The sequence below is a fragment of the Alligator sinensis genome, unplaced genomic scaffold (genome assembly GCF_000455745.1).
Source record: "Alligator sinensis unplaced genomic scaffold, ASM45574v1 scaffold253_1, whole genome shotgun sequence".
In the NCBI taxonomy this organism is placed as follows: domain Eukaryota; kingdom Metazoa; phylum Chordata; order Crocodylia; family Alligatoridae; genus Alligator; species Alligator sinensis.
The window spans coordinates 1,036,956-1,064,626 of record NW_005842147.1 but is presented as its reverse complement, the minus strand read 5'-3'; the positions used below and the strand labels follow the sequence as shown (position 1 = coordinate 1,064,626).

Here is a 27,671-nt window from a genome sequence, read left to right as displayed (position 1 = left end):
GAGCACAGCAGGCAAGAGAGGCTCTAGCATCCCTCCCAGAATGTCCCACGGGCTCCCCGGGCTGCAAAGAACTCCAGAGCGGAGCCAAACAGCCAAGCCACCCGATTGGCTGGTGGGGACATTATGGCCACCCACCTGGACCTGATGTGACAGCAGCTTATCATGACCACAAGCCATCAGCCAGCCATCCCACGCATGCCCACTCAATGCACCCTGTGTCCACCGTGTGTGTGTGTGTGTGTGTGTGTGTGTGTGTGTGTGAGTGCGCGTGTGAGTGTGAGCATGTGTGTGTGTGTCCCGGGGTTGTGTGTGCAAGTGTGAGTGTGTGTATGTTCAGGATGCCTGAATTCCGTGTCTGTGCACATGCTCCCCCTCCCACACACAGAACGCAAGCATCCTGGACACGCACACAAATGCAGACACACAGAACCCAGGAGTCCGAGGCATGACTGGACCACTGACTTTCACATGGCTGATGAGGGCAATCGTGGGCAACTTGCTGTTCCCCAGGGTGATGAAGAGTTGGTTCTATGCTCTCAAGGTTCTTGATTTCATCATTGGTGATGTCATAGATTTCATAGACATTAGGGCTGGAAAGGACCTAGCAAGATCACTGGGTCCAGCCCCCTGTACAAGGGGCAGGAAATCTGCTGGGGTCAAATGATCCCAGCAAAATAGGCATCCAAGTATGTCTTAAAGGTGTCCAGAGTAGGTGCTTGCACCACTTCTGGGGGGAATCTAGGCCAGACTCGAATGGTAAAGAAGTTTTTTCTTATGTCCAGCCTAAAACAGTCTTCCCAGAGTTTGTGACCATTGGACTTTGTCTTCCCTTGGGCTGCCCTGGTGAGCAGACGTTCTCCCAGTTCCTGGTGCACACCCCTTATATACTTATAGGTTGCCACCAAGTCCCCCCAGTGCCTTTGCTTTTCCAGGCTGAAGAGTCCAGTGCCTCAGCCTTTCCTCATAAGACCTGTTCTCTTGTCCTCTGATCATGCGTGTGGCTCTCCTCTGGACTCTCCCAAGTCTCTTTCAGTCATGGTGCTAGGAAGTGTAACACTGCTGAGCCTATAAGTATGATGTGGATTCTTTCTTCTCCTCCAAGGTGGAGCATCTTCCATTTCTCAGCATTGAATGCCATTAGGTTTTGACCCACCCACCCTGCGAACCTGTTCAGGTTGGCCTGAATTGCCAGCCTATCCTCTAATGTGATCACACTTCCTCATAGTTTGGTGCCATCAGTGAATTTAGCCAGTCTGTTTCCGATACCTGAATCCAGACTGTTTATAAATATGTTAAAGAGTACTGGTTCAAGTACAGAGCCCTTGGGGATGCAACTGGTCATCATGAACCATGTCAACACGGTTCCATCAACTATCACTCTCTGGGTCCGACCACGGAGCCAGGTCCCAAGTCATCGGATCATAAGGTCGTCAAGGCTGCAGTTCCCCAGTTTAACTGCCCCTCCCCACAATCCTCGTCATGGGCCTGACCTACCCTCTCCTGCTTTGGTTCGTGAGGCCCTATGGGGATAGCTGGACCACCGGAAGGAGCATTTCAGCTATGGACCAGGCTTGGCACTGCGAGTGCACATGGGGCAGGGATGGCAGAGGATGAGTCCCCTGCCGATGTGTGTGTGGTCGCAGCCTGACACCATGACAGGCTGTCTAGATCCACAAAGTCTTGGCTGAATAGTTCCTCACTCACGTGGACTGGGAACCCTACCCAAATGAGTAGGGCTGGAGGACTTCAAGTACCCGCATCCTGGCACTGGGCTATGGGTTTCCTGCCATGGACTCCTCTGGCCCAGTCATGGGCACCACTGCCCACAACCTAGGCTGCCTGGGCACCATCCCCTCTCCATCCCCAGACTCCCATCCCCAGACTCCTCCTCAGGGCACACCAGGATGCGGGGGAATGCGAGGAAGAGATGGGCCTTATTTTAATTAAATAATGAAGCTGTCAAGCTGTTAGTGTGTTTATTAAACAAAAGCTGTGCAACATTGAGCACTCTTGAACTTGGAATCTTCTTCCCAGTTGAGAGAATGGGGAAAGACCCTGCTTGCACTGGGCAGTTATGCTGTTGAGGGGGGAAGGGAGGTGGGCAGTAGCGGGGGGAATCAACTTAAACACGAAACCTTGGGGAGGCAGGAGGAAATGCCACAGATGAAACTGCCGCCCTCCTGTTTAATTAAATGCTGCAGCTGCCAAACTTTTCATGTGCATAATAAAGAAAAACTGTGGAACACTGCCTGCTCCAGAACTTGGGCCAGAGCCCAGGGGGCTGCCATTCCTCACAGAGGTATGGTGATCCTCCACAGCAGGACCTGGACATGCAGTGGCATAGCCTGGCCCAGTGGGACACTTCCCTCATCCCTGTTCTCTTTGAGGCTTTGCACCTATGCTGGAAACCACCAGTGCCCAGGAGTAGCAAGTTGGCCCTGGAAGGAAGGCTGAGTCAATGCCAGGACTGGCAGCAAGTCTCAAACACCCTGGTACCTGTCCTCTCCCAAACTGCTGCTCCTTAGAGTGGGCCCTACTAGATGCCTTCTTGCCTCCTTGGACCATCAGTCAGTGGGTCCAATGTGCCATATATCCTTTGCTAGGGTCCCCCAGTGTCTGCCAATCAATATGCAGTGTACAGCATTCCCCCATGGCTGTCATCCAGGCTCCCCCCACCCCTGTGGAGCTACTGGGTATGTCCAAGGGAGAAGTCCCTGGAGCAGGGCTCTCCATAGGAGGGCAGGGGAGAGGAGGTGGGCGGCAGCCTGCTGCACTACTCCGGTCCAGGAGGGCAACAGTTTCCCTATAGAAAGAGACACTAACATCACTCAGAGATGTTATAGCTAGATCCCAAGTGGTCTTTGACCCTGTGCATAAACTCCTTATCCTGGTGTTGCAACTCTCTCAGCTCTGTAGCGGTGCACGTGACCTCTCTCAGAGAGTGACTGGCTATCCACAGACCTCATTCTTGGACCTTCACAGCACGCTCCTGGTCCTCAATGGCTTGTTCAAGTGCTGTAGCACTGTGGGTGCAAGCAGTCACCAGCCTGACCATTTCAACCCAACACTGATGGTCGCCTTTGGTCCTCATGTTGCCGGCACCATCTACACACATCTCCGATGCTCTGCAGGTGTCTAGCCAACCATTCTGGATCCAGCATCTTAGGCTGCACAACCAAACGTGATGCCTGCAGACAAGGGAGACAACAAGGGACCTCTGACGAGTCCCCTGCCTGGACCCTTTTCCTGGCCTGGGGCTGGAAACCACACAGCTCCTGATAACCTGGTGCTGACCTTGACAGAATGACTGTACTGCCTCCCAGCTGGAAAAAGTTGGATGCCTAAGTTCCATCTACTTGATGTGGGAGCTGGGAGGGCTGGGAAACCTAAGGAAGGTTTGAGCCTTCTCTGGTTGTCCAGGAGAAGAGGGAGGGAGTAAGGAGGGGTTTTGCTAAGGAGAATTCCCTTTTCCTGCTGCACCTTACCTGCAGCAGTTCTCATTCGTAGCTGCTTTGCCAAAGTGTCCAGAGGCTCATCAGCGAAAATGTGCAATTTTGCCTGTTGGTTACACTTTGGCTATGGGGGTTGAAAAAAGCTTTCAGTGTACATCAGGATCTGTTTGAGTTACAGTATGTGTCAGTTGGATCCAAGTAAACATGCTGGCTTCTCTCAGGAATGCAACATGACCTTGAGGGATGGGGCAGTCTGTTGACAATTACCTAGATTTATGGTCCCACTCAATATAACACAGACTGATATACCTCCAACAGTAGGGAAGACTGAGCCTGGTGCCTCTGCTTCATTCCAGGCCAGTGGCACAGATGTTGCAGGGGGCAGGGGAGAAGGTTGTTTGAAATGCACAAGGTCAATGAGGAGCATCAATGAATCAGTATCATCAGTCTTCCATGTGGACAATCATTGAGCAAAGAGCACAGTGAACATCAGAGCAGGCAACTATATCCTTCTCCATGAGCATGCCCCAACTTACCAAGGAGTCACATTAGACCATTCCTTCACCTATAAGCATCACATTCAGAAAGTCATCAGTAAAGCCTCTGCAAGAGTAGCTGCCTTAAGACATTTAGTCAGCACGACAACGGGTGCCAACTTCAAAGTGCTCAGTCCACCACACATGCAATGGTGTATGCCCCAGCACATTACTGTGCTCCTGTACGGTCCAGAAATTGTCTCACTAAAAAGCTTGATATTGCACTTATAACAGGATACACAACCGGCAGACAAAGTTCTTTGGGTAAATCTGATATCTTAAATTAGACCAACTCGTATAGTTGGAGAAAATTCTTCTTAGCAAGCTTTCAGGTATAAATACCCTTTGTCAGGCTGAGAAAGCACCTGCAGCTGGTCTGTGCTCTTCCCAGATGGAATGAATAGTAAAGAACAATAGGATAGGATGCACAACTTGCACACACACCAATGTTTTCCTTGCATTCTTGGATATTAGACCAAGTGGCATAAGAAGACAGACCCTAGCCACTCCCCTGCCACCAGGTTTCTGGGCCCGAGGAGAGCCTGGCAGGCTCGGTACTGTGGGCTTGTGCGTGTGTTACGCTATATTTAGATAAGGGGTAGGGTGAATAGAAATGAAATGATTGTTCAGAGTAATCCAGTTTGAAATCTATTCATGCAGCATCAAATGAGTCCCCCATTGGGCACGGCCTTAACAGACAAGTGTGGGTCAAGCTGAACGGACCGAGATCTAGATACACACAGCACATGCTTCAAAACAAACTGTATAAGATGAACATCTTGGACAGCCCCATGTGTGAATGTGATGTCCACAATCAACACAGCACTTAATTGAAAGCTTTACAAATGCCCAGACAGGGTAGATCAAATCTGCACACTGAGCGATAATACCGGACAGTGGCTCATAGCTGGCCAGAGGAAACAGGGCAGGAGGGAGTGGGGGGTTAACAGGGTGCCACAAAGCCCCAGGGGTTGCCAGCAGAATGCAACGTAACACGAGTCACAATGGGATCTGGTACACACGTTCATTACGGCGCTCTAACTTACAGCACTGAAGTCTGATAACACATCCATTCAGCATTATCTTAGAGTGGGATCTGCCACTTTTACTTGATGTGACCTGACCATCTGTTCAGTTATGGCTGTAGAGAGCTTTCTGTATGCCTACTGAGCAATAAGTATAACTTGACCAAAACTATTCTAAGGGACTCCTATTCCTGAAATATAATTAAATTATACAAATTATTAACACAACCAAACAGATAAGTCACATATATTGTACAGCTTCTGTTTTTTACCTTCTCATCTCTGTTTCTGAAAAGAACAATAACACTTTCTGCATAATCAATTTGTAATTCAAACTTAAGAAAAACCAACCCAACCCTTCCTGTTTGCATTCTTTCTTAACTGGATGCATCAGCTTTAAAGCCATTAATAAAATCTTACAAAACTTTGGGTAACATATGTACTTCTTTATTTCTGCCTTTTATAATAATGTGTGGGTCAGTGAGTTACAATGCTTTTGGACTCAGCTTCTATTAAGTGACATCTACTTGCAAAAAACCATGAGTTAAGAGTCAGTAAAGGAGCAACTCTACTTCAGTGTTCCCTGGGATGTCATCCTATACAGGCAACCTCCGCTTAGTGCTCTTAATTGGTTCCTGAAAAGCCGAGCTTTAAGACAAACAAGCGTTAAGTGAAACCGAAAGTATTTGACGATCCAAGATGGCTACTGCAAGCATTTGTAATGACCCGAGATGGCAACTGTGAACATTATAATGAAACTCGCTGAGCACTAAGTGAAACCAGGTATTAATTTAAAACAAGCAAAACAGTGCTAAGCGAAACAGCGTTAAGCAGGGGTTTCCTGTATCTTCTTTTCAATACGTACCAACCACCTTTCCTACAGAAGTCTATCTAAATCACACTTGTAAGTCTAGCAGCAAGTACATCTATCTGAAATAACTGTGATTGAATCTTCACATCTATATAGCAAGCAAAATAAAAGAAAATGGACTTGTCTTGACAAAGAAAAGTGGTAGAGTTTACGTTAGGTTGAGCTCACAAGTGTTCTAGTTGTCCCCAGTCTCTAAATCTGGCTTTATGTCTAGGTTCTCTACTTAGTGATTTTTGACAAAAGAGTTTTACCAGTTTTGTGCACTTCTCAGAGACTTCTTTTCAAACTTTCTTCAGATTATTATGAGAGCTACTGAGTTTTTTATACACATGCACTTTGCTATCTGATGTTTTCAAATTTGTCTACACTGCTCCCAAGAGCAGTTATCCAGATATGAAGATTTTGCTCTGTTGTAGCACTATGCTTTTAAAAGGACTACAGGAAAGTATCGGCTGATGGAGAGAAAAAGTGAAAGGCATTATACAATGCTAATGACAGGAGGTGTGAAATTTGGATCAGACATTAAGCTAAGATTTGTGTTTTGTAGTTATTAGGTACATCTACACTTACAATTAATGTGAAACAACAAACTCCGCAACAGTTCAAGCCAGAATAAACTGCTCCCTGGTGCAGCATCCACATGTGCACCCAGGACAGCAGCAATTTGAGCCAAGGTGGAGCAAGTCTGGGTTGGCAGGGGGCACAGGGGGTCAGCCCTGGACTCCAGGTGGTGGCACTGCACAGCAGAGGGGCTGGCTCAGGCACGAGGCTGCTGCAAGCATGGAGCTGTGTGGCTAGGCAGCAAGCAGGAGTCTAGCCAAATTTTTTGCACATGCAGTGAGCAGCTACATGTGTTTCAGTGCAGTAAAATTACACTGCCATAAGATAGTACTGGTCCCCGACAGTACTAACTGCTGTAAAGTAAGTTTACTGTCCCCAAATACCAGCGCACATGTAGACAGTGATGCTTTACTGAGGAGCTAATTAGTCTATTCCACAGTAAAGCTCATGTGTAGACTCACCACTGAGAAATAACCATAATTGTTATGCAAAACTGTGTTGTTTCTAATTGTAGAAAACAGCTGTTAGCTTACTTTACACAGGAGCTGACAGTGTTAGCTTATTATTTAACAGCATCATGCATTATGTCATACAGACATTTTCAAAGAATCAGCATACCAGGATTCACATAATTGTAATTGTTTTCATTTTAGGTCAGTACCAGCAAATCTATACCTTCATTGACTGAGGTCCTTAGCAATATTTTTAAAAATTATATTCAGATTTATTCTTTACTAGTTTTACTAGAAGAAGTACAAGTGCTTTGTATTAGTATTAATGCCTTATGTCTTCTCTTTTGCACCTATAATTATAGTAATTTTCAATAAAAAAATAAAAGTTTAAAATAGAGGTAAGTTCATTCCTACAAACTACAAAACAAGAAACGGGCTGAGCACAGTAACAATGCTTCCTGAACCAAGAACACTTGCATACACATTTATTTGGCTTGAGATTTGGTTTCTTTTCATTAAGGTCCAGGTCCATAATATCATAAAGAGAAAGGACTGATTTTATCTTGTACTTACTGGTGCACAGGATGCCTCTCTTAGCTAGATTACTTACAGCATTCAGCATTTATTTTTAAGGAGCTTGTTTGGGTTTTTTTAAACAACTTAGAGGGTACCTTTAATTTTATACTTTGTACTTTTAGGTAAATTTTAATCAGCTGCAGCATATGTTGCAGAATTTGGCTTACATACTCACTTTGATGTGGTCTGAATAAAATCATGACATAAAGACTAAAAGATAGTTCAATGTTATTAAGCCAAAACCATGCCCTAATTTATAGTGAGAATTTACTTATTCTAAACAACATTTAAAAATAATACCAAATCTCACTGGCAAATACGGCTTATGCATCTATCTCAACCTCCTGGCATCAGGTGGAATAAGGGGGAAAAACTGCTCGTTGGACTGGTTCCTTAAAGGCAGGACTCTCCAATAGTCCATTTCTGACCACTGTTTCTCAACTTACCTCCACCACCCTTTGTGCTTGCCAGTGTCTATTTAACTATAGTTACCTACAGCTAGAAGCTTGCATTGTAGATGAGGTGACATGGATGAATACAGTGCCATGACTCCCACACTGCTTTCAAACATCAGATGAAAAAAAAAATCACTCCAGAGTTGCTCTGGAAATACAGAGAGGAGCAGACTCATAAGGATAAAGGAGAGGGTGTGTGCATGCACACTTACACACGTGTATGTGTGTGTACACATGTATACACACACACCCCAACAGCTTAGCTAAGGCTAAGAAGTGGCATTTTCCAAGGGGTACCTTGTGCCTACAAAAGTTGAGAATCACTGTATACATTTTACATATATACTCCAGTGAGATAACAGGAGTGGGTCTCAAGGGATGCAGTGGCGAGGATACCTCCCCGCCTTATAGCACTGCCACCGCTGCCCCTGGCCAATCCAAGTGCAAGGAGAGCCCCAGAGCTGCTCCAGCTGCATGCTGTTGCCACGCAAGGTGCCAGGCTCAGCAGGGGGATACCAGTGACATGCAGATTCCTCCTTCCAGCACCTGCCCTTCTTTCTCCCCTCCTTCCCTCCTGGCTGGGAGCAGGCACTGTAAGGAAGAACTTGTGTGCCACTGCCTCCAGTTGACACAGACATAGGGGGGCCCCAGGGCCACTCCTGACCTGCTCCTGTCCCATACTACAGGGAATGGCTGTGATGTGCACATATTCTTCCAGTACCTGCTCCCAGCTAGTGGGGCACATCACAGGAAAAGTGGAAACAGGCTGCTGGCTAGCAGGGCTGGATTAATGCATAGGCAAACTAGGCACATGCCTAGGCCCCTAAGCTGCAGGGGGCCCCAGTTCTTCCTGCCATGGCAGTGATGCAAATGGCCCCATCTACTTCCTTTGCCTTCCCTTCCCCTTCCCTCTGCCAGCCTCACCACCGTAGTGGCTGCTTCCTAGTGGCGGCTCTGAGCCCCACTCCCTGCGCCAGGGTGGGGAAGGGGGTCTTGACTCGCCCAGGGCCCATGCGTTTGTTTGCCTAGGGACCACTAAAGGGTTAATCTAGCCCTGCTGGCTGCAGCAGGGAAGGAGTGGGTCTGCGTCTTCCCTCCAACCTCCTCTGCAGGTCTGCTGGGAACAGCAGCACAAGTGTTGGAAGGGACAAGAGTCCCCTACTTTGTGTGCCTGCTTCTTACCCAGCTCCCCAGAGTTACCCAATGACCCAAGGGTTCCAGCCATGCCTCACTCCCATGGTCTGAGGGGCAGCCATCAACCCTCTTTAGAAAATCCTGGCTCTGGACCTGGATGTGCATATACAGTCCTTTTCTACCTTTTTAGACTCAAGGCAGCTGTCAGGAAAAAATGCCAGGTTTTAGCTTTCACTAGTTTCTTGGCCAGGGAAAAATAGCAGCAATCCTTTTCTTACATAGAACTCAAAGATGACAAAAGGTCAGAATGTTTTTAAAACAATGGAATTTCTATTTGTAATTTCTGGGTTTATATTCTGAATCGTTTGTGGGTGTTTGTACATCTAACAGTGTGCCAAAGAACCCTGGTTGAGAGTCACTGATATTATATGTGCACACATACACACACATGCGCACACAGTTGTGAGAGGTCCCTCAGCTTTTGTTATTAATGAGCCCTTGGAATATTATCCAACATTATTGAAATTTCCACTTTCTTTTACAGAAGAGAAAGAACTATAAAGACAATTGATCTTTAGTTATAAGGTATAATCTTCTGGATGGGATGTCAAACTGAGGCTGTAACCACTTACTGTAACTGAAAGGGCCTTGGCACTTTTTGTAAGAGTGGGCTTGTTAACCAAAGTATACTGGCCCAAGTTCTAGTTTGGTAATTATATTTTGCCCACTTAAGGGCCTGTACAATTTTAGTTGAGAAAATGAATTCCTATCTTCAACTGCCTATAACATTGCTGTACACTGTTAAATAATAAATGTGCTTCCCCATACCTGATTGCTTTTTTGAAGTGGATGAAATTAGTTCTGTGGTTAATATTATGTAAGTTTGCAAAACAGTGTGGGAAATTTTAGACTTAGAAGAGCTACATAAAGCCGAAAAATCTAAGTTTGAGGGTTTTTTTATGACAGTTCCTAGGTTTCTCAAAATGGGGAAAAAGTTTTATCCTCTCAACACTTAATAAGGCATTTTTTTCTCCACTGCATGTCTGATCCAAAGCTCATTGAAGTGAATGCATCCAAATTCTTATGTAGTAAAAGGGCAGAGCTACATCTGAACCTCAGCAGATGGAGACATTTATATTTAGGGGTCTACTTAAATTGTGGTTAGATTTACTAATTTTTGTGGGCTAGTCACAGCATAAAGAACAAATTCCACAGACATTTTATGGATGAGCACTAGCGGCCCCACCCCGAAGCACTGATTGGCTAAGAGGCCATGGGGGAGGGGGGAAGGATGAGAGGGTGGCCACCATCTTGACTGCTGGCTGCCCTTTCTGTGGTCCTGCCCCTCAACATTGATTGTTGGAGAGGCCCCAGGGGAGGAAGGAGAGATGAGGGAGTGGCAGCCATAGTTTACCTGTGATTTTCAAAACTTAATAACTTTAAAATCATAAAATTAGTTTTCATTTTAACACCCTATGGCTCTTTTGCTATATGATGGCTATTTCCCTTTCATATTTCAAGCTCACACCTTTTGGCAAAAAATATTTCAAAATATTCTTGAGAATTTTTGAATTCTTGCTCAAAGATGGCTGTGCCATTTTTTCTTCAAACTTTTCAAGGCTATTCCCTATAGAGGACACAATCACACCTGTAATTTTTTTAGCCACATACTTGAGAATGTCACAAAGAGAAACTGGAAACAAATCTGTACAGGGGAACAGTGTCAGAAAATTTCACTATGGATTTTGCTAGCAACCTAGCCATAGGATTTAGTAAACCCAAAAGTTTAATCCTACATATAAGTAAATAATTTAAGAAATTACAATTTCTTAGTTCCCTTAGTTCCTTGTATTTTGATTCCCTCATTTCGTGCTCTGTTATTACGTCACTATTTTGTTTATAGTGTTGATTAATTAGTTGGAGGAAGCTGGACTCTAACATCCTTTTACCCCAAAGAGGGAAAGAAAAGGCTTCAAGTTCTTCTGCACAATAGAATTAGTGGGAATTATCAGTAACTTAGTATGTCCATTAGTGATAGTGCCCAGAGCTGACTACTCCATGCTCTACCCTTACCAGCTGTGCCATTACTAACTTGAAGACTGAAGTTTATACTAGAAGAGCTCTCTCTATTTTTGCACATCCCTTATTTACTTTAAACAACCTTTTCTACTGGAGTCTTTGTGTTATGCAGTTTTAGCAGTGCTATTCATGTTGCTGTTATCAGATGGCATACCACAGCAAAGATTCTTAATTTATAATTCTTCAGTCTTGATTCAGATACAACTAATAAGCCCACTATATGATTTGACTTTTTAGATCCTGATTCTGTAATGACTTAAGCATGTAAACAATTTCCTATGAAGTCAAATGCAAAAATTTAAGGGAAGTATATATTATCTTGGTGATCCCATGAAAAAGATGCAAAAGGCAAAATGTCCCAGGATGACCCTAGGCAAAATTAAAATCATGAAGGAATTAGAATTCTACAAAGAAATGGTTGTGGTGAAGGTAAGAACACTGGAATAACAAATTGTTTTTCTTAATTTAATTTTTTGTTAATGGCTGGGCAATTTTTTGCTGAAGCTTATCTAAATATGTTGGTCCGTGACAAAGGACACGCACAGAAAATTGCAGTCCCGACCCCTTGAATTTTGCCAAGTCACAAGAAACTGAAAACAAATTTACAATGAAAAACATTCGGTAGCCGAAACTTTCAGTTTCACTATAAACTCTGCTTACAAGAAAATGAGGGTATTTCTTGCCAAAGAATAATAACCTAGCATGATAAACACCAATATCTTCATCACTGCGTGTTTCCTGGTCTTAGTTCAGAATCTGTTTACCACTTCAACTTCAAGCTGAAAAAATGTCTTTAAGGGCCCCTCTACACATGCAGGTAAAAAGGCGCAGTGGGATCTAATACACGATCCACACAATTGCATTTCCTGCCATGCCATGTGATCCCGGACTCCCCCTGCACTGGGTCTGACATCTGCAAGCCCCACAACTGAGAAGGCTCACGGCTAGGAACACTGCTGCCACTGTGAGCCTTATCAGCTGAGGGGCTCTCAGTAAATGGTGCATCCGTAGGGCTAGATATCCCTTGGGTGATGGGGCTCCCAGCCACAGGAGAGCACTTGGTGACAAGTTCAATTAATGGTGCAATTAGAACAAGTTACAAAGTTATTATACATTTTTTGTGGAATAAATTTGTAGCTTATTGGTTGTTTTATGACACCATTATCCGGTTGAACATGTAGCTGGGTCACAACTTAAGGCATGATTAACTAGTTAAGAATGTCTTAAGCATAACATGTAGAGGAGGCCCAAGTTCTCAACTAATTAAGGTACATATTTGACAGTATCCTTTACTGAAGTTCCATAAATATATTATATACCATCAACAAAATCATAATCATAATCAACAAAATGGAAATATTATCAAATATGACAGTGTGTTATCATTAACATCCCTTGTATTTCATTACCACATTTGTAATGCAGAGACACAATCTATTTCAGAGGATTAAAATAGTCCTGAAATGAACATCACCAATGCCACTTAGACAATTTAATTGCTTGTCAGCTTTACAAGTAAACAACCAACTCCCACCCTATGAAATAAAATTAGCAGCTATATTCAAAATGTGATAATTGTCTTCCTTACTCTATTCTCAGTTTAATGTACAGAAGAATTTCACTTCTGCTTTAGCCACTGTCCTCTGCTCATCAACATTGGACTCACAGTGACATCTACTGGGTAAAGTTCAGACTGGTAGAACCTTACGTTCTTCAAAGATGAGAAGCGATACATACCTGAACTGGAAACTACATAAAGTAGAATTACCTGCCTTCTTTTAAGCAAGGAATGTTATTGCACTAGCAAGGTGTAGGATACAGATACTAAATATTGAATAATGTACATTAAATATTATAGTCTCAAGCCAGGAGGAATAAGAGCTACACCACACTTTATGTACTGTACATTTAATTGTGCAAATTAGACAATTGGTGTAATAACTAATTTAAAAAGAAAGCATCCCTGAAAGTTATAAATAATCAATTACAGCTTCTTCTGTATCTGAGTATTAAAATCAAAAGTCTTCATTGAAAGTTTTTCATTATTTTAATATCCTATGGACAGTTTTGCTAAAAACAGTGAAGCAGTATTAGCTAATCCATATTGCTGAAATCCAATTTATGAAATATGATAAGAAATAGCTTCCTTAGAAATCCCTTAGTAAATTAGAAACATATGATCTTTAGAGAGGGATTAATTGGGTGTTATGTGAAAAAGATAACTCAGTGTAAAGTGTATGCAACTGAAAAAATGTAATTTAATTATTTTAATGTGGAAAGTAGAAATACTTTAGGATAGCAACTCTTTTTCCATGGGAACTGTTTTAATAAATTCTTCTCAGCAGTGGAGTTTACTGTTAAAAAAGTCCTTGTGTAATACAGCTAGCAATCTACTTGCTATAAAGTCTGCAAACTCTTGCATTCATGACAAACTGAACTAAAAAACTATAAGCAAGTCTGCAGGATCAACCCCTGAAATACTGCTTAAGTTTCAAAATTATTTTAATTCTGAGATGTATTTTCATGTTATTAAAAAGACTGCACAGTCAGAACTTGGACCAACAGAGTTAAAAAAGATGTTCCCAGTTGTGTTTTGTTACACTAAATGGTTCACCTCATATGACAATTTAATTCAGATACTAACATTCCTTACGTTGCAACTCTATTGTGTTGACAAGAACATTCCACGGATGAGAAGATGAAAGGTAAATAGATGTGGGATGATTTTGAACACAAAGGGCAAAACCAAAAAGTATTTACTAATACCTCAATGATGACAAATCCAAATACAAAGGGGATTATGTTAAAAGCTCTGATTACATTCTCTCATAACAGGGAAGCATCCCTCCCCCTTAAGACTGCTGTCCAATTGAATACCAAATACTAATTTTTGTCTATGCTGAAGCAGTCATTGTTATTGGGTTTTATTGACAATACTGTTATCATGTAGGCTCCAACAAAAACTTAGACATTTGTATTGCTAATAAGAATAGACAGTATTATAAATGCTAGGATAAACTGTAATAATAGGTGTACAGTTTACAGGCTAAATTCTGTTGAGGCCTGATGCTTCAGGACATAAGCCAGCCTCTTAGTGCCTGAGGGAAAGAAGAAACTTATCCCTTATTGGGTTTCTTGCACATTCCTCCAATGGATTTTTTTACTGGAAGCTGGCTGAGTTCATTTGGTCCTGGGATACAAACATATCACTTTTAATGTTTAGACAACTCTTTAAGCAAATAATAAAACATGCAACGATGTCAGCTGTTAAAATACTAGGAGCTTGGATAAAAATGAAATAGTTGGTGAAACTCAAGGAGGTGGAAGAACAGAAGAACATAAGAAGTGCCATATTGGGTCAGACCAGTGGTCCAGCTAGCCCAGTACCCTGTCTGACAGTGGCAGGAGTTGATGCTTTAGAGCAGTGGTTCTCACCCTATTTGCCATAGTGGGCCACATTTACTTCTCTCAATGTGTTATGTGGGCTGCACCCACACAACTTACTTCCGGTGTATCCAGCAGTGTACTGTGGGTCTCCGGCACCTGGGGTCCAATGCTTACATTTGCACACACCCCCCTCGCTGACCGGGGGGTGGGGGAGGGGGGACAGCAGCCAATCGCCAAGCCCAGAAACGCTGGCAGAGAAACCAGAAGTGCCACTGGGGGACTAAGTACCACTGGAGGGCCCGGCCAGGGCCCCGACCCAGGCCGGTGCCCAGGGACATGCTCCCCCCTACCCGTGAGTATCCATTTAAAAAATGTTTTAATAGAATGTCACATGGGCCGCAGTAGGGGCCAGGGCAGGCTACACAAGGGCATAGCTACCCCAGGGGACGGGGAAGGTATGAGAGCTTGAAAACCACTCTTTAGAGGGAGAGCACTGAACCACGTATATCTAGAGTAATTTGTTCGCTGTTCATTACTTACCCCTCATCCTCCCAGCATCCACTGTCATTGGTTTAAGAGATGCCATGGGAAACATCTTCAACAGTTCTGTTTAATAACTATTAATAGATCCATCGTCCATTTTTGAACATGGCTATACTGTGTGGCAATAAGTCCTCAAGTTAACTATGCGCTGTGTAAAAAAAACCCTCTCTCTTGTTAGTTTTAAATCTGTTGCCTATTAATTTCAGTGGGTACCCTCTAGTTCTAGTGTTCTGGGACTTGGTAAATAACAGTTACCTACTCACTTTGTCCGCACCCTTCACAATTTTATAGACCTTTATGCCCCCCCGCCTTCTCCTTTCCAAACTGAAGTCTTAGCCTTTTTAGTTTCTCTGGGTATGCTAACTGCTCCAGGCCCCTGACCATTTTGGTTGCCCTTCTCTGTACATTTTCTAATTCTACTAAATCTTTTCTTAAGATGTGGAGACCAGAACTGCAAACAGTATTCAAGATGTGGGTAAACCATGGATTTGTACAGTACCATGATAATTTTCTCTATTTTACCACATTTGACTGTTTTTTTGGGGCACCGCTGCAGTGAGCTGAAGTTTTTAAAGAAAGAACTATCTACAATAACTCCAAAGACTGTTTTCTGAGTCGCAGCAGCTAGTTCAGAACCTAGCACTGCATATGCATAGTTGAGGTTATTTTTCCCCATGTGCATTATCTTGCACTTGTGGAAACTAAAGTTCATCTGCCATTTTTTTGCCCACCCAGCTTGGTGAGATCTTTTTGCCACTTTTCTTTCACATTAGCATTTGACTACCTGGAATAACTACCTGGTATCATCTGCAAATTTGGTGATTTCATTGGGCACCCCCATTTCCAGGTCATTGATGAAGATGTTGAATAAAACTGGGCCTAGCTTAGATCCCTTGCAGCACTTCCCTCCATCCTGAAAAGTGACTACTTGGCCGTACTCTTTGCTTCCTATCTTTTAACCAGCTCTCAATCCACAAAGTAGCTTTCCCACTAATCCCAGAGCAACTCAGTTTTTAAAAAAGCCTTTGGTGAGAGACCTTGTCAAAAGCTTTAAAAAAAATCTAAATATATTATGTCAATTAGATTCCCCTTCTCAAAGAAATCCAATACATTGATGAGGTGAAAGGATCAACATCTGAATATTACCACAACTTCATTCAGTCACTAGTATAAGCTAAAAGCTATATAGTTTACATGAGTGGTGCTCAACCTCACAGTCCTGCAGGCCAGATGAGTGGCCTTAAGCTGATTTGCAGAGCATCTGGGGCAGGTTCACTGCATGAGGTCAGTGTACAAGCACCCTGAATGTGGCCCTGAGTGCCAGATCCAACCATGGAGTGATCCCACCTTACAGCCCCACTGTGTGCCAGTTCAATCTAGCACACAGGGCCATGGCATCCAGCCCACAGGGCTCTCCTCATAGTCTGATAATTTGTTGCAGAGAGCAGCAATTAATTCTGCCACTGCACTCCCAGCACCAATAACTCAGACATGTGGGGAGACCCAGAGACAAGATGATATGGCCTCACAGGCCAGATCTGGCCTATGGACCAGAAGGTGAGCTCCTTTGCTTTACATGAACTGTAGCAATAGATGCTACTGTGAAGCACAGACAAGGAGGGTGCTTTTGATGATAATTATCTTTTACATGATTCTGTCACACAAGACATACTTGCATAAAAAGTGCATATGTAAGGTAAGTGCTGAGCTATTATTGTAGCAACCGTGACCCAGGGAACATGCGAGAAGCAGGATTTGTTTGCCAATACCTGTTATAGGACCAACCATGTAGTTGGGAAAGATATTAGACCTGCTTTTAGACACAAAATGCCCTTCCTCAGGTATGGGCCTGTTTGTTTGGTTTCCTTCTTTCTTAATGTTGTGCATTCTCCATTTTAAATAGTGAATTTCAATATCCTCCATGTTGAAGTGCTGTTGTAGCCCGTACCCAAGAAAGGGTATCTTGTGTAATCTCTCCCAACTATGTAGTTGATCCAATACAAGATATTATCAAGCAAAGCCTGCTTCTTGCATATGCAAAGGTACATTTTGCCTCTGACCTTAAAACGGCTTAGTATATTTACTCACATACCTTCCCTTCAAAAATCAACCCTCCACAATTAGGCTCTCTCTCTTAAGTAGGGAAGCTGATATTTCTTTGCTGGAAAAGAAGTAGGGAGAATATAAGTATGCAGACTATGTGCTCTAATGGGTGTCAAAATGGCTGCTGCTTCTATGTGGCCCCAGGAAGCAGAAGAAGCAGCGTCCTGGGTTAACCAACTACAGCAACAATGAGAAGGCTTAGGGTAAGTGAGCTGCTGCATACAGTCTATAGTATATTACTTAGGCTTCTAGTGTGGAAATAACTCATTATTATTTATAGTAAAGAAGATGTAGCCTCATTACCCCTGCAAGGGTCTGAGGCTTAGCCTTCTTGTTGTCCTGCTACACCAGGAAATTCCTGCTGCCCTCCGCCCCCAGTCAAAGATATGATGCTACATTTTTTAAGGAAAAAATTTCAAAATCACCAAAGTGACTTGGAAGCTGAAATCTAATTTTCAGAAACATGAAAGTCACTTAGGAGTCTGAATCCCATTGACTTTACAGTCATTTACCTGAAAATGCACAATGTTACACAGATATCAACAGTAATTCTTGTTCTGTAACACAGAGGTAGTTTGAAAAGGCATATTTAATTCATTCCACAGACCAGAGAACATCTTTTCCAAAACAGAGCAGAAAAAAATTTCTGTAGAACTCAGAACTTCTGGAACTTTACCCTTAGTAAACAAAAGTGGGCGCATCTACGCATGCAATTAATGCAATGCAATCCAGAGCACTTTAGGCTAGAGTCAACTTCTCCCAGGTGCAGCATCTACATATGTGCCCAAGACAGCAGCAATTCGAGTGGAGCAGGCCCCCAGCTGGCTGGGTGGGCACAATTTACACCCTTGGTTACCATCTACACGTGCATTTCAGTGCAGTAAAGTACTCTGCCGTAAGACAGTACTGTCCCCAACTATACTATCCTACGGCCAAGTTAAATAGTTCACTGCACCCTAATATGAGGGCACATGTAGACTGTGATGCTTTACTGAGGATCTAATTAGTCTACTCAGTACACAGTAAAGCACACATGTAGATGCACCCAGTAAGATTAAATTATATTTCTACATTTTGTCGGTCATGTTAATAGTAAAACCTTTGTTTTGTGCGATTTTGCTTCCAGTTTTGCTCTGGGACAAGGAGGAACCAATGAGATAGGAGGCAGAGATCTAGGAAATATTACAGAAAGTTTTTGGCAAAGAAACCAGAGGTTAGAATTATGCACCAATATGGGTTTCTTTCTTCTTTTTATTTTCTTCTTTTTTGTTGTTTTTAAGCCAAAAAGGACAGTGCATAAGTGGCCTTCCTAAAATGTTTGAAATTTTTACTTACCTCAAAATAATTATTTTGTTAGGACAAACTTTTTTCCTTGGGTCATAACAGTTGCATCACTCCAACTCTGAGAAAAATATTAACACTCATAATACTTCTGCTGCTACTACTACTACTTCTTATGCTCACTGACGTGGAAATAAAACTTTGAAAAAAATACAAACCTATAAAACTAACAGAGGATTTCAAAATAGTGAAATAGCAGTCAAAAGAACAACAGCAAGGAGAGAAAACAGAAACTTGGGATGGAGGCAATGTGCACATCTTTATACATGTACTCATAAAATCAACTTTCACAACCCTGGCTTTTAAAAAGTGCCAGGAACATGAGGACTGGCATAAAACTTCACGAACAGAGATTTGTGAAATTAGTTTCTATGAGAAGAAACTATTATATGTTTTGAACATTATTATCAATCTTACTGAGTAGACTGATTGAAATCATGCTAACTTCAGTCAACTTATATTTCATATACACCAAATTGAGCAATAGATTGGTTAATTTATGACTGCGTATCAAGGTTTCCTTCCTTATCTACCTGGGTATGTGCAGGATTTCCAATACATATTGTTTTCCATTGGTACTTGGATACTTATTAACAATTAGTTTTACAGGTTTTTGTACTGTAGATGCTGTAGAGTTAAGGTTTGAATTTTCAGAGAAGAATAGAGATGGTGGGTAGCTAACTTCCATGTAATTTCAATGCTCTTTTCAAAACCTTGAGCTAAATGTATCCATACTATTAAGTAATTTTCTTCCAAAAATGTAGTACCCTAATATAATAATTCACTAAACTATGTAGTCTACTTCGTGATTTATAGCTCTAAAAATTATTAAAAGGGCTTACTTGTGCAGGGTGATTATTTTGAACCTTAAAATGTAACTATGCTTATTAATATAAAATGAGATCTTTTTTAAAATGCACCAATATAAAGCTATTAATCATTGAAATCCTTTTGAGCCCGAGTAAAAAGATAGATGTTTGCTCATGTATATCACAAAAGGACAAGTGAGATTATGAAATTACAGAAATATATTAAAAAAAGGTTCATCATTTTTATTCCATTATGTGAAAAGAAAAAACTTTAAATAACAATATTCCTAAATGGGAAGTAGAGGAAAATACATAGTGCTTCCATCTCTTCTGGGCAATTTGTTTTTTAAGTCATTTTTTTTTAGTTTCTCTCAATAAGAAATAAATAATTGACACTCGAAATGGCAAAATGTTTTCTTTGATCCTCAAACATTATTGAGTCACACCAACTGAAAAAGATTAAGTTATATTTCCAATATTATTTAGAATAATTTTGGCTGATTCAATCTATTGATTGTCAAGTGAAAACAAGGGAGTGCATTAATCTTTCTTGCCCTTTTCCTTTCTTTCAGTTATGTATTTACCATTTTTTTCCTTTGAAAACTTATCCATAATTCAATAAATACACAATGTTAATAAGAAAAATATGCCATCATCAACACCCACAGCACCCCCCCCCTCAAAAGAAAAGAAAAAAAAAAACAACCCAAAAACCCAAGGGTTGATTCCATTGCAGATGATGGGAAAACAAGAATGCCATCACTGCATTGATAACTTCCGTAACCAAAATAAAGTTCTGTTAACAAAGTTCTGTTTTGCTTTTGAGAGTGAACAGTACAGCTAAATACATAAACCATTTTATTCTGTTGGGTCAAAGTCTACTATGCTCTTAATTCTGGATCCCTAGAAAACCCATAATAGTTCAATCTTCTTCAATGGGCTAGTTTTGGTGCATTAAAAAAAAGCAGGATTCTTAGTTTCAGCTATTGTTAACCATTCATTTTGCTACTTATTGAAAAAGTAAAGTAAGTACAAAAATAGTTTTTGGTATGCCAAGGTTCTGCAAAACTGGCAAACTTAAATCTGGGTAACATTTTGGAAACAATTCCCTGCCAAATATACAGTTTTAGCAAGTGCCGGATCCATTCTTGTGGCTGTTACAATCTGTCTAGTATTTCCAACTTTCCCTATCATATTTCTAAGACTATTGACAGGCATTATATTTGTGTCAGGAAAAATGCCTATATCACAGCACAAAGAAAAAATGTATGGGTGCTCAAGCAGTTTGTGGTCGAAGAAATCTAGTGATTCTGAGAAAAACTGCTAGGCTCTTCAAACAGCATCTTCCTTGTTTTCTAGCACCACATGTAATACCTGTTCAGGTGCACATGGGACTATGGGGGTCCCTAGGATTCTACAGTTCTGCACTCTCCCTCTGCCCTTCCTAAAAGGAGGGTGGGAGGGAGAGGGGAAGCTCCTGGACACCAGGGACCCCTGTGGAGACCCTGCTGCCATGGCTGCTTGGCAGCCCTGAAACTCTCTGGGACTGTTCATGCAGCTGGGGGGGGGGAGGAGAAGGGGAAGGGGCACTGGCAGAAGAATACTGGTTTCTGTGGGGAAGGTAGTAGCTAAGGAGAGCTCCCCCCCTGCTTCTCAGGAACACCAGGAAAAGGTGCTCATCCCATACGGAACTTGTCAGGTCTTTCCAGCTGCTATGGTCCCCACAAGAACAGATGGTTTGGCCACAATGGAGTGGGTGGGTGTCTGTCTATCTGTCTCAGGGGCGTGGAGGGGGTAAGGATGAAGAACATACCCACTTTCTCTTCTGCAGGCTATACCTGACAGTGCCAGGTGCTGCCCTGGGCTTGGTTCCAGGGCAGCAGCCAGAGATGCAAATACAAGTCCCATTTACGAATGGCTGTTATGGGGAAGGGGCAGGGGCATGGAGCATGCCCCTTCCCCTCTCATCTGCAGGCAGAGGGGCATTGTTTCTCCCTTGCCTTTTCAGGTGCTTCCAGCTATGGCCCACGTGGCATCAGCAGGAGACAGCCTGTCTCCTGTAGGAGGAGCAAAGAAGCAGTTCCTTATCACCCCCTGGCTAGAGACCATGCCTTTGAGACTTTTTTATTCTCCAGCCAGGGGGCTACAACTCCAGTATACCCCGCATCTCACTACATTTTTGTAGTGCCATAAAGTGTTGAGACGCTTTGTACCACTAGAAATAAATGCCTGTCAACACCCTACGGTGCTTATCACCACAGTACTTCCTTCAAATGGAAGTAAAAAATGTTGGGTGAGTAAGAGTGGATGTCTAAGGTGACAGAAATATAAATGTAAGGCAGCAGGGGAACAAGGAAGATTTAAAAATCCTTACCATATTCGTCTCCATCCTGGTCATCTATTAAACCGACTGAGACTCCCAAATCCATGCATTTCTTGCTGTGTGCCTTGGACTTCATATGTTTAGTCAAATTCCCTGAAGAGAAAAACAAAAACTACTTGCTCTCTAAATACACACCCATAAACTTCTCATATTCTGTACAGATACAAATATCACTATATTTATAATTTGATTTTGTACTGGAACCTTTCCTTCCTGGGTAAACTGTCCATAGCTTTCAGACATTTAATGTCATACACTCTACTTGTTTTCTGACTGTACTAAATGCAGTCAGTTGTTACTAAAGAAATCCTTGGAAATTACATTATTTTGTATTGTGAAAGGCATTGCATTTTTATGGCAATCCATAAAATGGATTGACTGTTGTTAAATTTAGGTTGACAAATGACCACAGGTTGCAGCCTTTTTTAGCTCCTGATACACTCTATTTTAACTTACTCCCTTTCAATTGTAGATTCAGAAGCAAAAACTCAGGATTTAAAGTATAAAATTCATTTCTGAATAGATCATTACAAATCTTGTGCATCACTTAAATCCTGCTTCAGTAGGTGTGCTGGCCTTATAGTGGGCTTATGCCAAGAAATGAATTTTACTCAATTAAAAAAAAATTAAAAGAACTTAGCTTGGATTTCATAAAGGCAAGCCTAGTTCCTATCATGTGCCACAGGATAGATAGTTACGATAAGTCACTTAGAACATCATAGTCAATAATCAGTTCCATTCTTCATATGGAAAAAAGGCAATCACCACCAGAAAAAACATATAAACCATCTTTGCAGGAATAAGATTCACCAATCACTGAAAAACCTCCTCTGTGACTGAAGCAAGCAAGTTACTTCATTAGCAACAGTCTAGGGACAGGAAGTGAATAAAAATATCATCTCCAACTAAAGTGACAGGGGAATGTAGGTGGGCAGAATTTAATTACTTAAGTTTGGAAGTTGGCCAAGAAAACCTACTCCTGCAAAGTCTGGCATGGCATCTTTTAACAGCCAGAATTAGTCAGGGCCCCAGCTTGACATTTCATTTAAAAGGATGGCATCATGAAGCAATATGAGCAACCCATACATCATTATGTAGCATTAGGCTTTGACACACCTACTGAATTGCCTATGCCAGTTCCTGCAGTATTTCATTTTTTTCTTGGAAATCTTCTACCCAAATCCTGATTAGCCCTAAACCTATTTGACATATGAGGTTTTCTGAGATCACAGCTGGAGGCAATAGTGCTACAAGAACAGTAAGGCACAGAAGTCGTCATTTTTAAATCTTATCCTATCTCCTAGTGTTTTGGTTATGAACTCACCCATATCACATATTAAGGGAGACATCTTATTTCCAGTTTGTTGTCTGTGTTCATTAGGTATAAGGGCACAGATAATGAAACGGAAAGAGAATGCCACCCTAAATCTCTGATTAACCAAATGTACTTAAACCGTGTGCTTAAAAATAGACATATGGTTCAATAGCTTGCTGCATCAGGCTCTAAATGAAGCAGCTGGTTACATATCCGAGTTTGAGAGTGATGGAAATGCTTTCCATCTGTTGTTTGTTTTTTTTTTTTTTAATTAAAAAGTAATAATTTAGCAAAATCCAGCTGTTGAAGTTCATTAAGAAGACATCGTACATTAACTTAACTCTAAGGTGATCCTGTGAGACTGTACAGTAGGTTATGAATTTAGTGGAGACTTGCCATTGTCTCCCTGTGCATGGATAGGGAAGCACTCCATTTGAGGCAAATCACTCCATTTGAGGCACTCCAAATTCCAGAGTGATTCAAATTCAGTGCACTTCAAAGCTGTGCATCCCTACCCTCCTTCCTTGGAGCTCTTCAAAATGACCATGAAGACGTGTGCTAAACCATTGGAGGTTTCTGAGGACAGCCAAGTACACAGGACAGCGCTCATTGGCTGTTTACTTGCTCCTACCTCCCACTGAATGGGGTGGGAGTGAGGTGCAGAGCACTGTAGGATGATAGAGGACTTTTAGTGTGTACTGACATTTCAATGAGTTCCTTCAAAATGAAGTGCTTCAAAGATATTCTTCTTTTTTTAGGGTAATTTTTGAAGCTCTTCTTTGACAATAAATGCCTCTAACCTTCACTCTCTGGAGCATGTCAAAAACACTTGGGAGAGCTTCAAACAGCATATCCATCCAAAGTCTCCTCCTGTCTCTCCCATAATTCCTACCTAAACAGTAGAGGCAGTTACCTCAGTCTCATTCATCATTCATGCTTCCTCATCCACACCTACATTCACTTTGCCCTAATACTACTCACTTTTTACCCCTCCATTTCCTACCGTCATGCCATACCACCCAGTTTGTTCATATAGATGGATGTGGTTACCTGCATGTGTATTTAAATATACGGAGTAAGAGGAGAAAGAAAAAGAAAAGGGGTGGGAGGAGGGGGAGGATAAAGAAACAAGAGCACCTGTGACCTTACTAAGTTCTACACAATAGGCATGTGTACACAAGACACTAACATACTGTGCAGTAGCACGTCACAGCATGGACAGTGTTAATTCGCTACTGCATAGTATTATTAGGCTACTGTGCAGTAGTGTCACCTAAAAGATGTTCGCTGGTGTTACTGTGCAATAACTCCAGTTACTGCACAGTAGCATCTTGTGTAGACGCACCCAGTAAGTGTAAATTTTTTCTATGGAGCTTGGATAGTAGAAGTTGTAGCCACAGTAGTCCCAGAAGTATGAGAGAGGTGAGGCATTCTTCTTTGCCTTCAAAAACTTCTCTCTCTCAACTATAATTGGTACAATAAAATCACCCAAAAAAACCTATGCCTCTTTCTGTATGGAGATGGACACTTATTAGGCCTGTGTGAAGCAGAAAGCATTTGCTTTGGATTTGGATTTGGTGAGACAGTGATTAGATTCAGTGATTTGAAGCACTGTCCCAATTTGATTCAGCCAAATACAAATCTGAAGGCATTTTGTGCCGAATCTTATTCAGCCACAGACTATACAGGCAGGCAGTGCCAGTGGGAGCAGCTGGGGGAGCAGCCAGACGAGCCCTGGCTTGAGCCAGCAGCCCCAAGAGAAGCTGCGGCTTGTCCAGCTGCTCCCCTGGGGGAGCCGGCGGTTGTCCGAGTGCCCCCCCTGGCGCCCCCCCGGCCGGGGCAAGGTAGGCAGTGCTGGCAGCCATGGGAGAAGCTGCAGGGGCTGGGAGAGCTGGGGGGAATGATTGGGGAGCTGGCAGATCGAACTGGGACCTGGCGGGAAGCCCCTGTTCATTCTCCCAGCCCTGATCATTCCCTCAGCCCCCGCAGCTTTTCCCGGAGCTGCTGGCTCAAGCCATGGCTTATCTGACTGCTCCCCCGGCTCCCCCCGACCGGGTCGAGGCAGGCAGTGCTGGCAGCCCCAGGAGAAGCTGCAGGGCCTGGGGGAAATGATCGGGAAGCTGGGAGGGAGCCCCTGTTTGTTCCCCCAGCCCCCATGGCTTCTCCCGGGCCTGCCAGCTCAAGCTACGGCTCATCCAGCTGCTCCCTTAGCTGCCCCCCCACCAGGGCGAGGCAGGCAGTGCTGGCAGCTCCAGGAGAAGCCATGGGGGCTGAAGGGAATGATCAGGGAGCTGGGGGATCAAACCAGGAACTGGGGAATCGAGCTGGGAGCTGGGGGAAGCCCCTGTTTGTTCCCCCAGCCCCTGATCATTTCCCCCAACTTCCTGGGGCTGCCGGCTCAAGTCGGGGCTCGTCCGGGTGCTCCTGCCAGCGCTGCCTAGTGCCTACCTGTACAGTCTATGGCCAAATCTCCGAATCGATTCAGAGTCTTCCGATTCAATTCGGAGAGATTAATGCGTCTCCTGATTTGATTCAGATTTGGAGATTCAGCTGCTGAATCAGGCCGAATTTCCTCCAAATCGAATCAGCTACCAAAGCTTCACACAGCCCTAACGCTTATGTCACTTAGCCTTTTTTTGTAGTAGTTGTTCCATTCAACTTTAACTCATCATCAACATTTAAGATGCATTTTAAACTTATGGACTGACTTAGCAAATGTATAAACCTGGACCATGGAAGGGAGTGTAAGTAGGCTGAATGCAGATAAAAGGATAATCTTGGCTCAGTGATTACAGCTCAGCTCATCTTATTTTTACAGAAAAGTGTGTTGTGGACTACCTTACACTAGGATGGGTTATTTCATGAGAGCAACAGACTTCTGCTGCATAAGCCTAACTGTATGACTTCTCTGAAAGAAGTTACAGATTTGATATCTTGTCTACTGCCTTAGCATCAGATTGCTGCAGTGTTACACAGAAAATCTGAGTTTGACTCTCACTCCTCAATGCAGCTAGTAGCACAGCCCCAAGAGCTGTAACTTTTGTCAGGTGTTACAAGCAGAAAGGTTGACCTTAGGCAGAAACTGGATAGGAAGTGTTTTAGGAAAAGAAACATAGGAAGACATGTATTGTTTATTCCAGTGGTTCTCAACCTATTTAGATTCAAGGCACCCCGGGCAGACTTGAAGCACTCCTTAGAAAATGCCAACTCTTTGTGTTCACTTCTTTTTTGACTACAGAAAAAGAACAGAGCAATTCTGTTGCAAATAAATACCACAACTATGGATTTTTCTTTGAAATCTCTCCGTTTATCTTGTGAATTATGTGAATTGCACCACCCTGGTAGAGAATCACTGGTATATTCTATATTGGACGCATTTCAGAGTAGCTCCAGTCACCTTTCCCAGTAGATGCACCATTGAGTGCATCTACTGTGTGCTTTACTGCAGAATAGATTAATTAGCTTCACAGCAAAGCATCACAGTCTATACATGAGCCGGTATTACAGTGCAGTAAATTAACTAACTTTGCCATAAGACAGTACTAATGGGCACTGTCAAGGGGTCTTAGGGAATGTCTGCCAAGCAAAATGAAAAGTGTGGCTGCAGCAAGCGAGGTATTGTCATGCTTGCTTTAACTGAGTTAACATGGGAGACAGTGGAAGTAACCACAGGGATACACTGGCTTCAGCAGGGTGGCTACAGGGCCTGTATTCTGGTTGCCAGCCCATGCTAAAATCTGTGCAGCTGTATCTAAAGCAGGAGGTTAGATTAGATGACCTTGTGAGGTCCCCTTCCAGCCTTACTTTCCTATGATCCTCACTGCTACAGTTATCCAAGCTATCTAGACCAATGCTAAAACTGCACATTTATTTTGGTGTGCAGAAATACATATAATCACACTATATAATCATAATGTTCTCCTTTTAAAAAATCCAAAATTCTCTGATAAAAAATCCAAAATTCTCTAAAACACCCTAAATCCACGATTTTCCGCGATTACAATGAACCACCATTATATCTATATATATCAGTTGAACACAATGTTTTACTGATAGATTTACAATTTTAAAGCAAGTTGGGAGCCTACCACTGCTTCAATCATTATAATAAAATAAATTCTAAATAGCTATATATTTTGGCATTTGATTTTGTCCTTTTTTTATCATGGAAAATCAGAGCTTCCCTGCCCCCTTCGCCCAACAGGATGCAGGTACAGCTGCAGCTGCCCCCCCACCCCACTACCCTATGGTGCTGAGCAGCCCTGATATGTCAGTGCCGTCATTCCCAAGCCACAGCCCCCTTAGCCCTGCTGGTGCCCCTCACTCCTGACCCATAGCCCCCTGCATCCCCACCAGAGCCCCTCAATCCCGAACACAGCCCCCCACCTCCCAGTCCTACTGGCACCCTTCACTCCTGACCTGCAGTTTCCTGCCTCCCCTGGCTCTGCCAGAGCTTCCCTGATCCCCCAGTGTGTGGGGCAGGGGCTGTATGTGTGGGGATGGGGGTGGGTATGTTAGACAGGGGGTGGTAGGTATAGGCAACACCACTGGCAGTATGTCCAGCAGGCATGGGGGGCATAAGCCCCTCTATATTTCTGTGCTGGCAGTGGGTGCAGAGCACAGGGCTGAATCCTGGCCAGACCAGCACC

At 42.9% G+C, this 27,671-nt stretch overlaps 1 protein-coding gene across 4 annotated transcripts in view; it reads right to left on the bottom strand.

The window, feature by feature from the left end:
• The window catches only part of HIVEP1 (human immunodeficiency virus type I enhancer binding protein 1), a 201,605-nt gene that overhangs the window by 6,017 nt on the left and 167,917 nt on the right, over positions 1–27,671 (bottom strand). For all 4 annotated transcript variants that reach the window (XM_025206224.1, XM_025206222.1, XM_025206223.1 and 1 more), the window contains one exon: positions 21,699–21,800. In XM_025206224.1, coding sequence (XP_025062009.1) covers positions 21,699–21,800 — 102 coding nt within the window. The remainder of the gene's footprint in view (positions 1–21,698; positions 21,801–27,671) is intronic.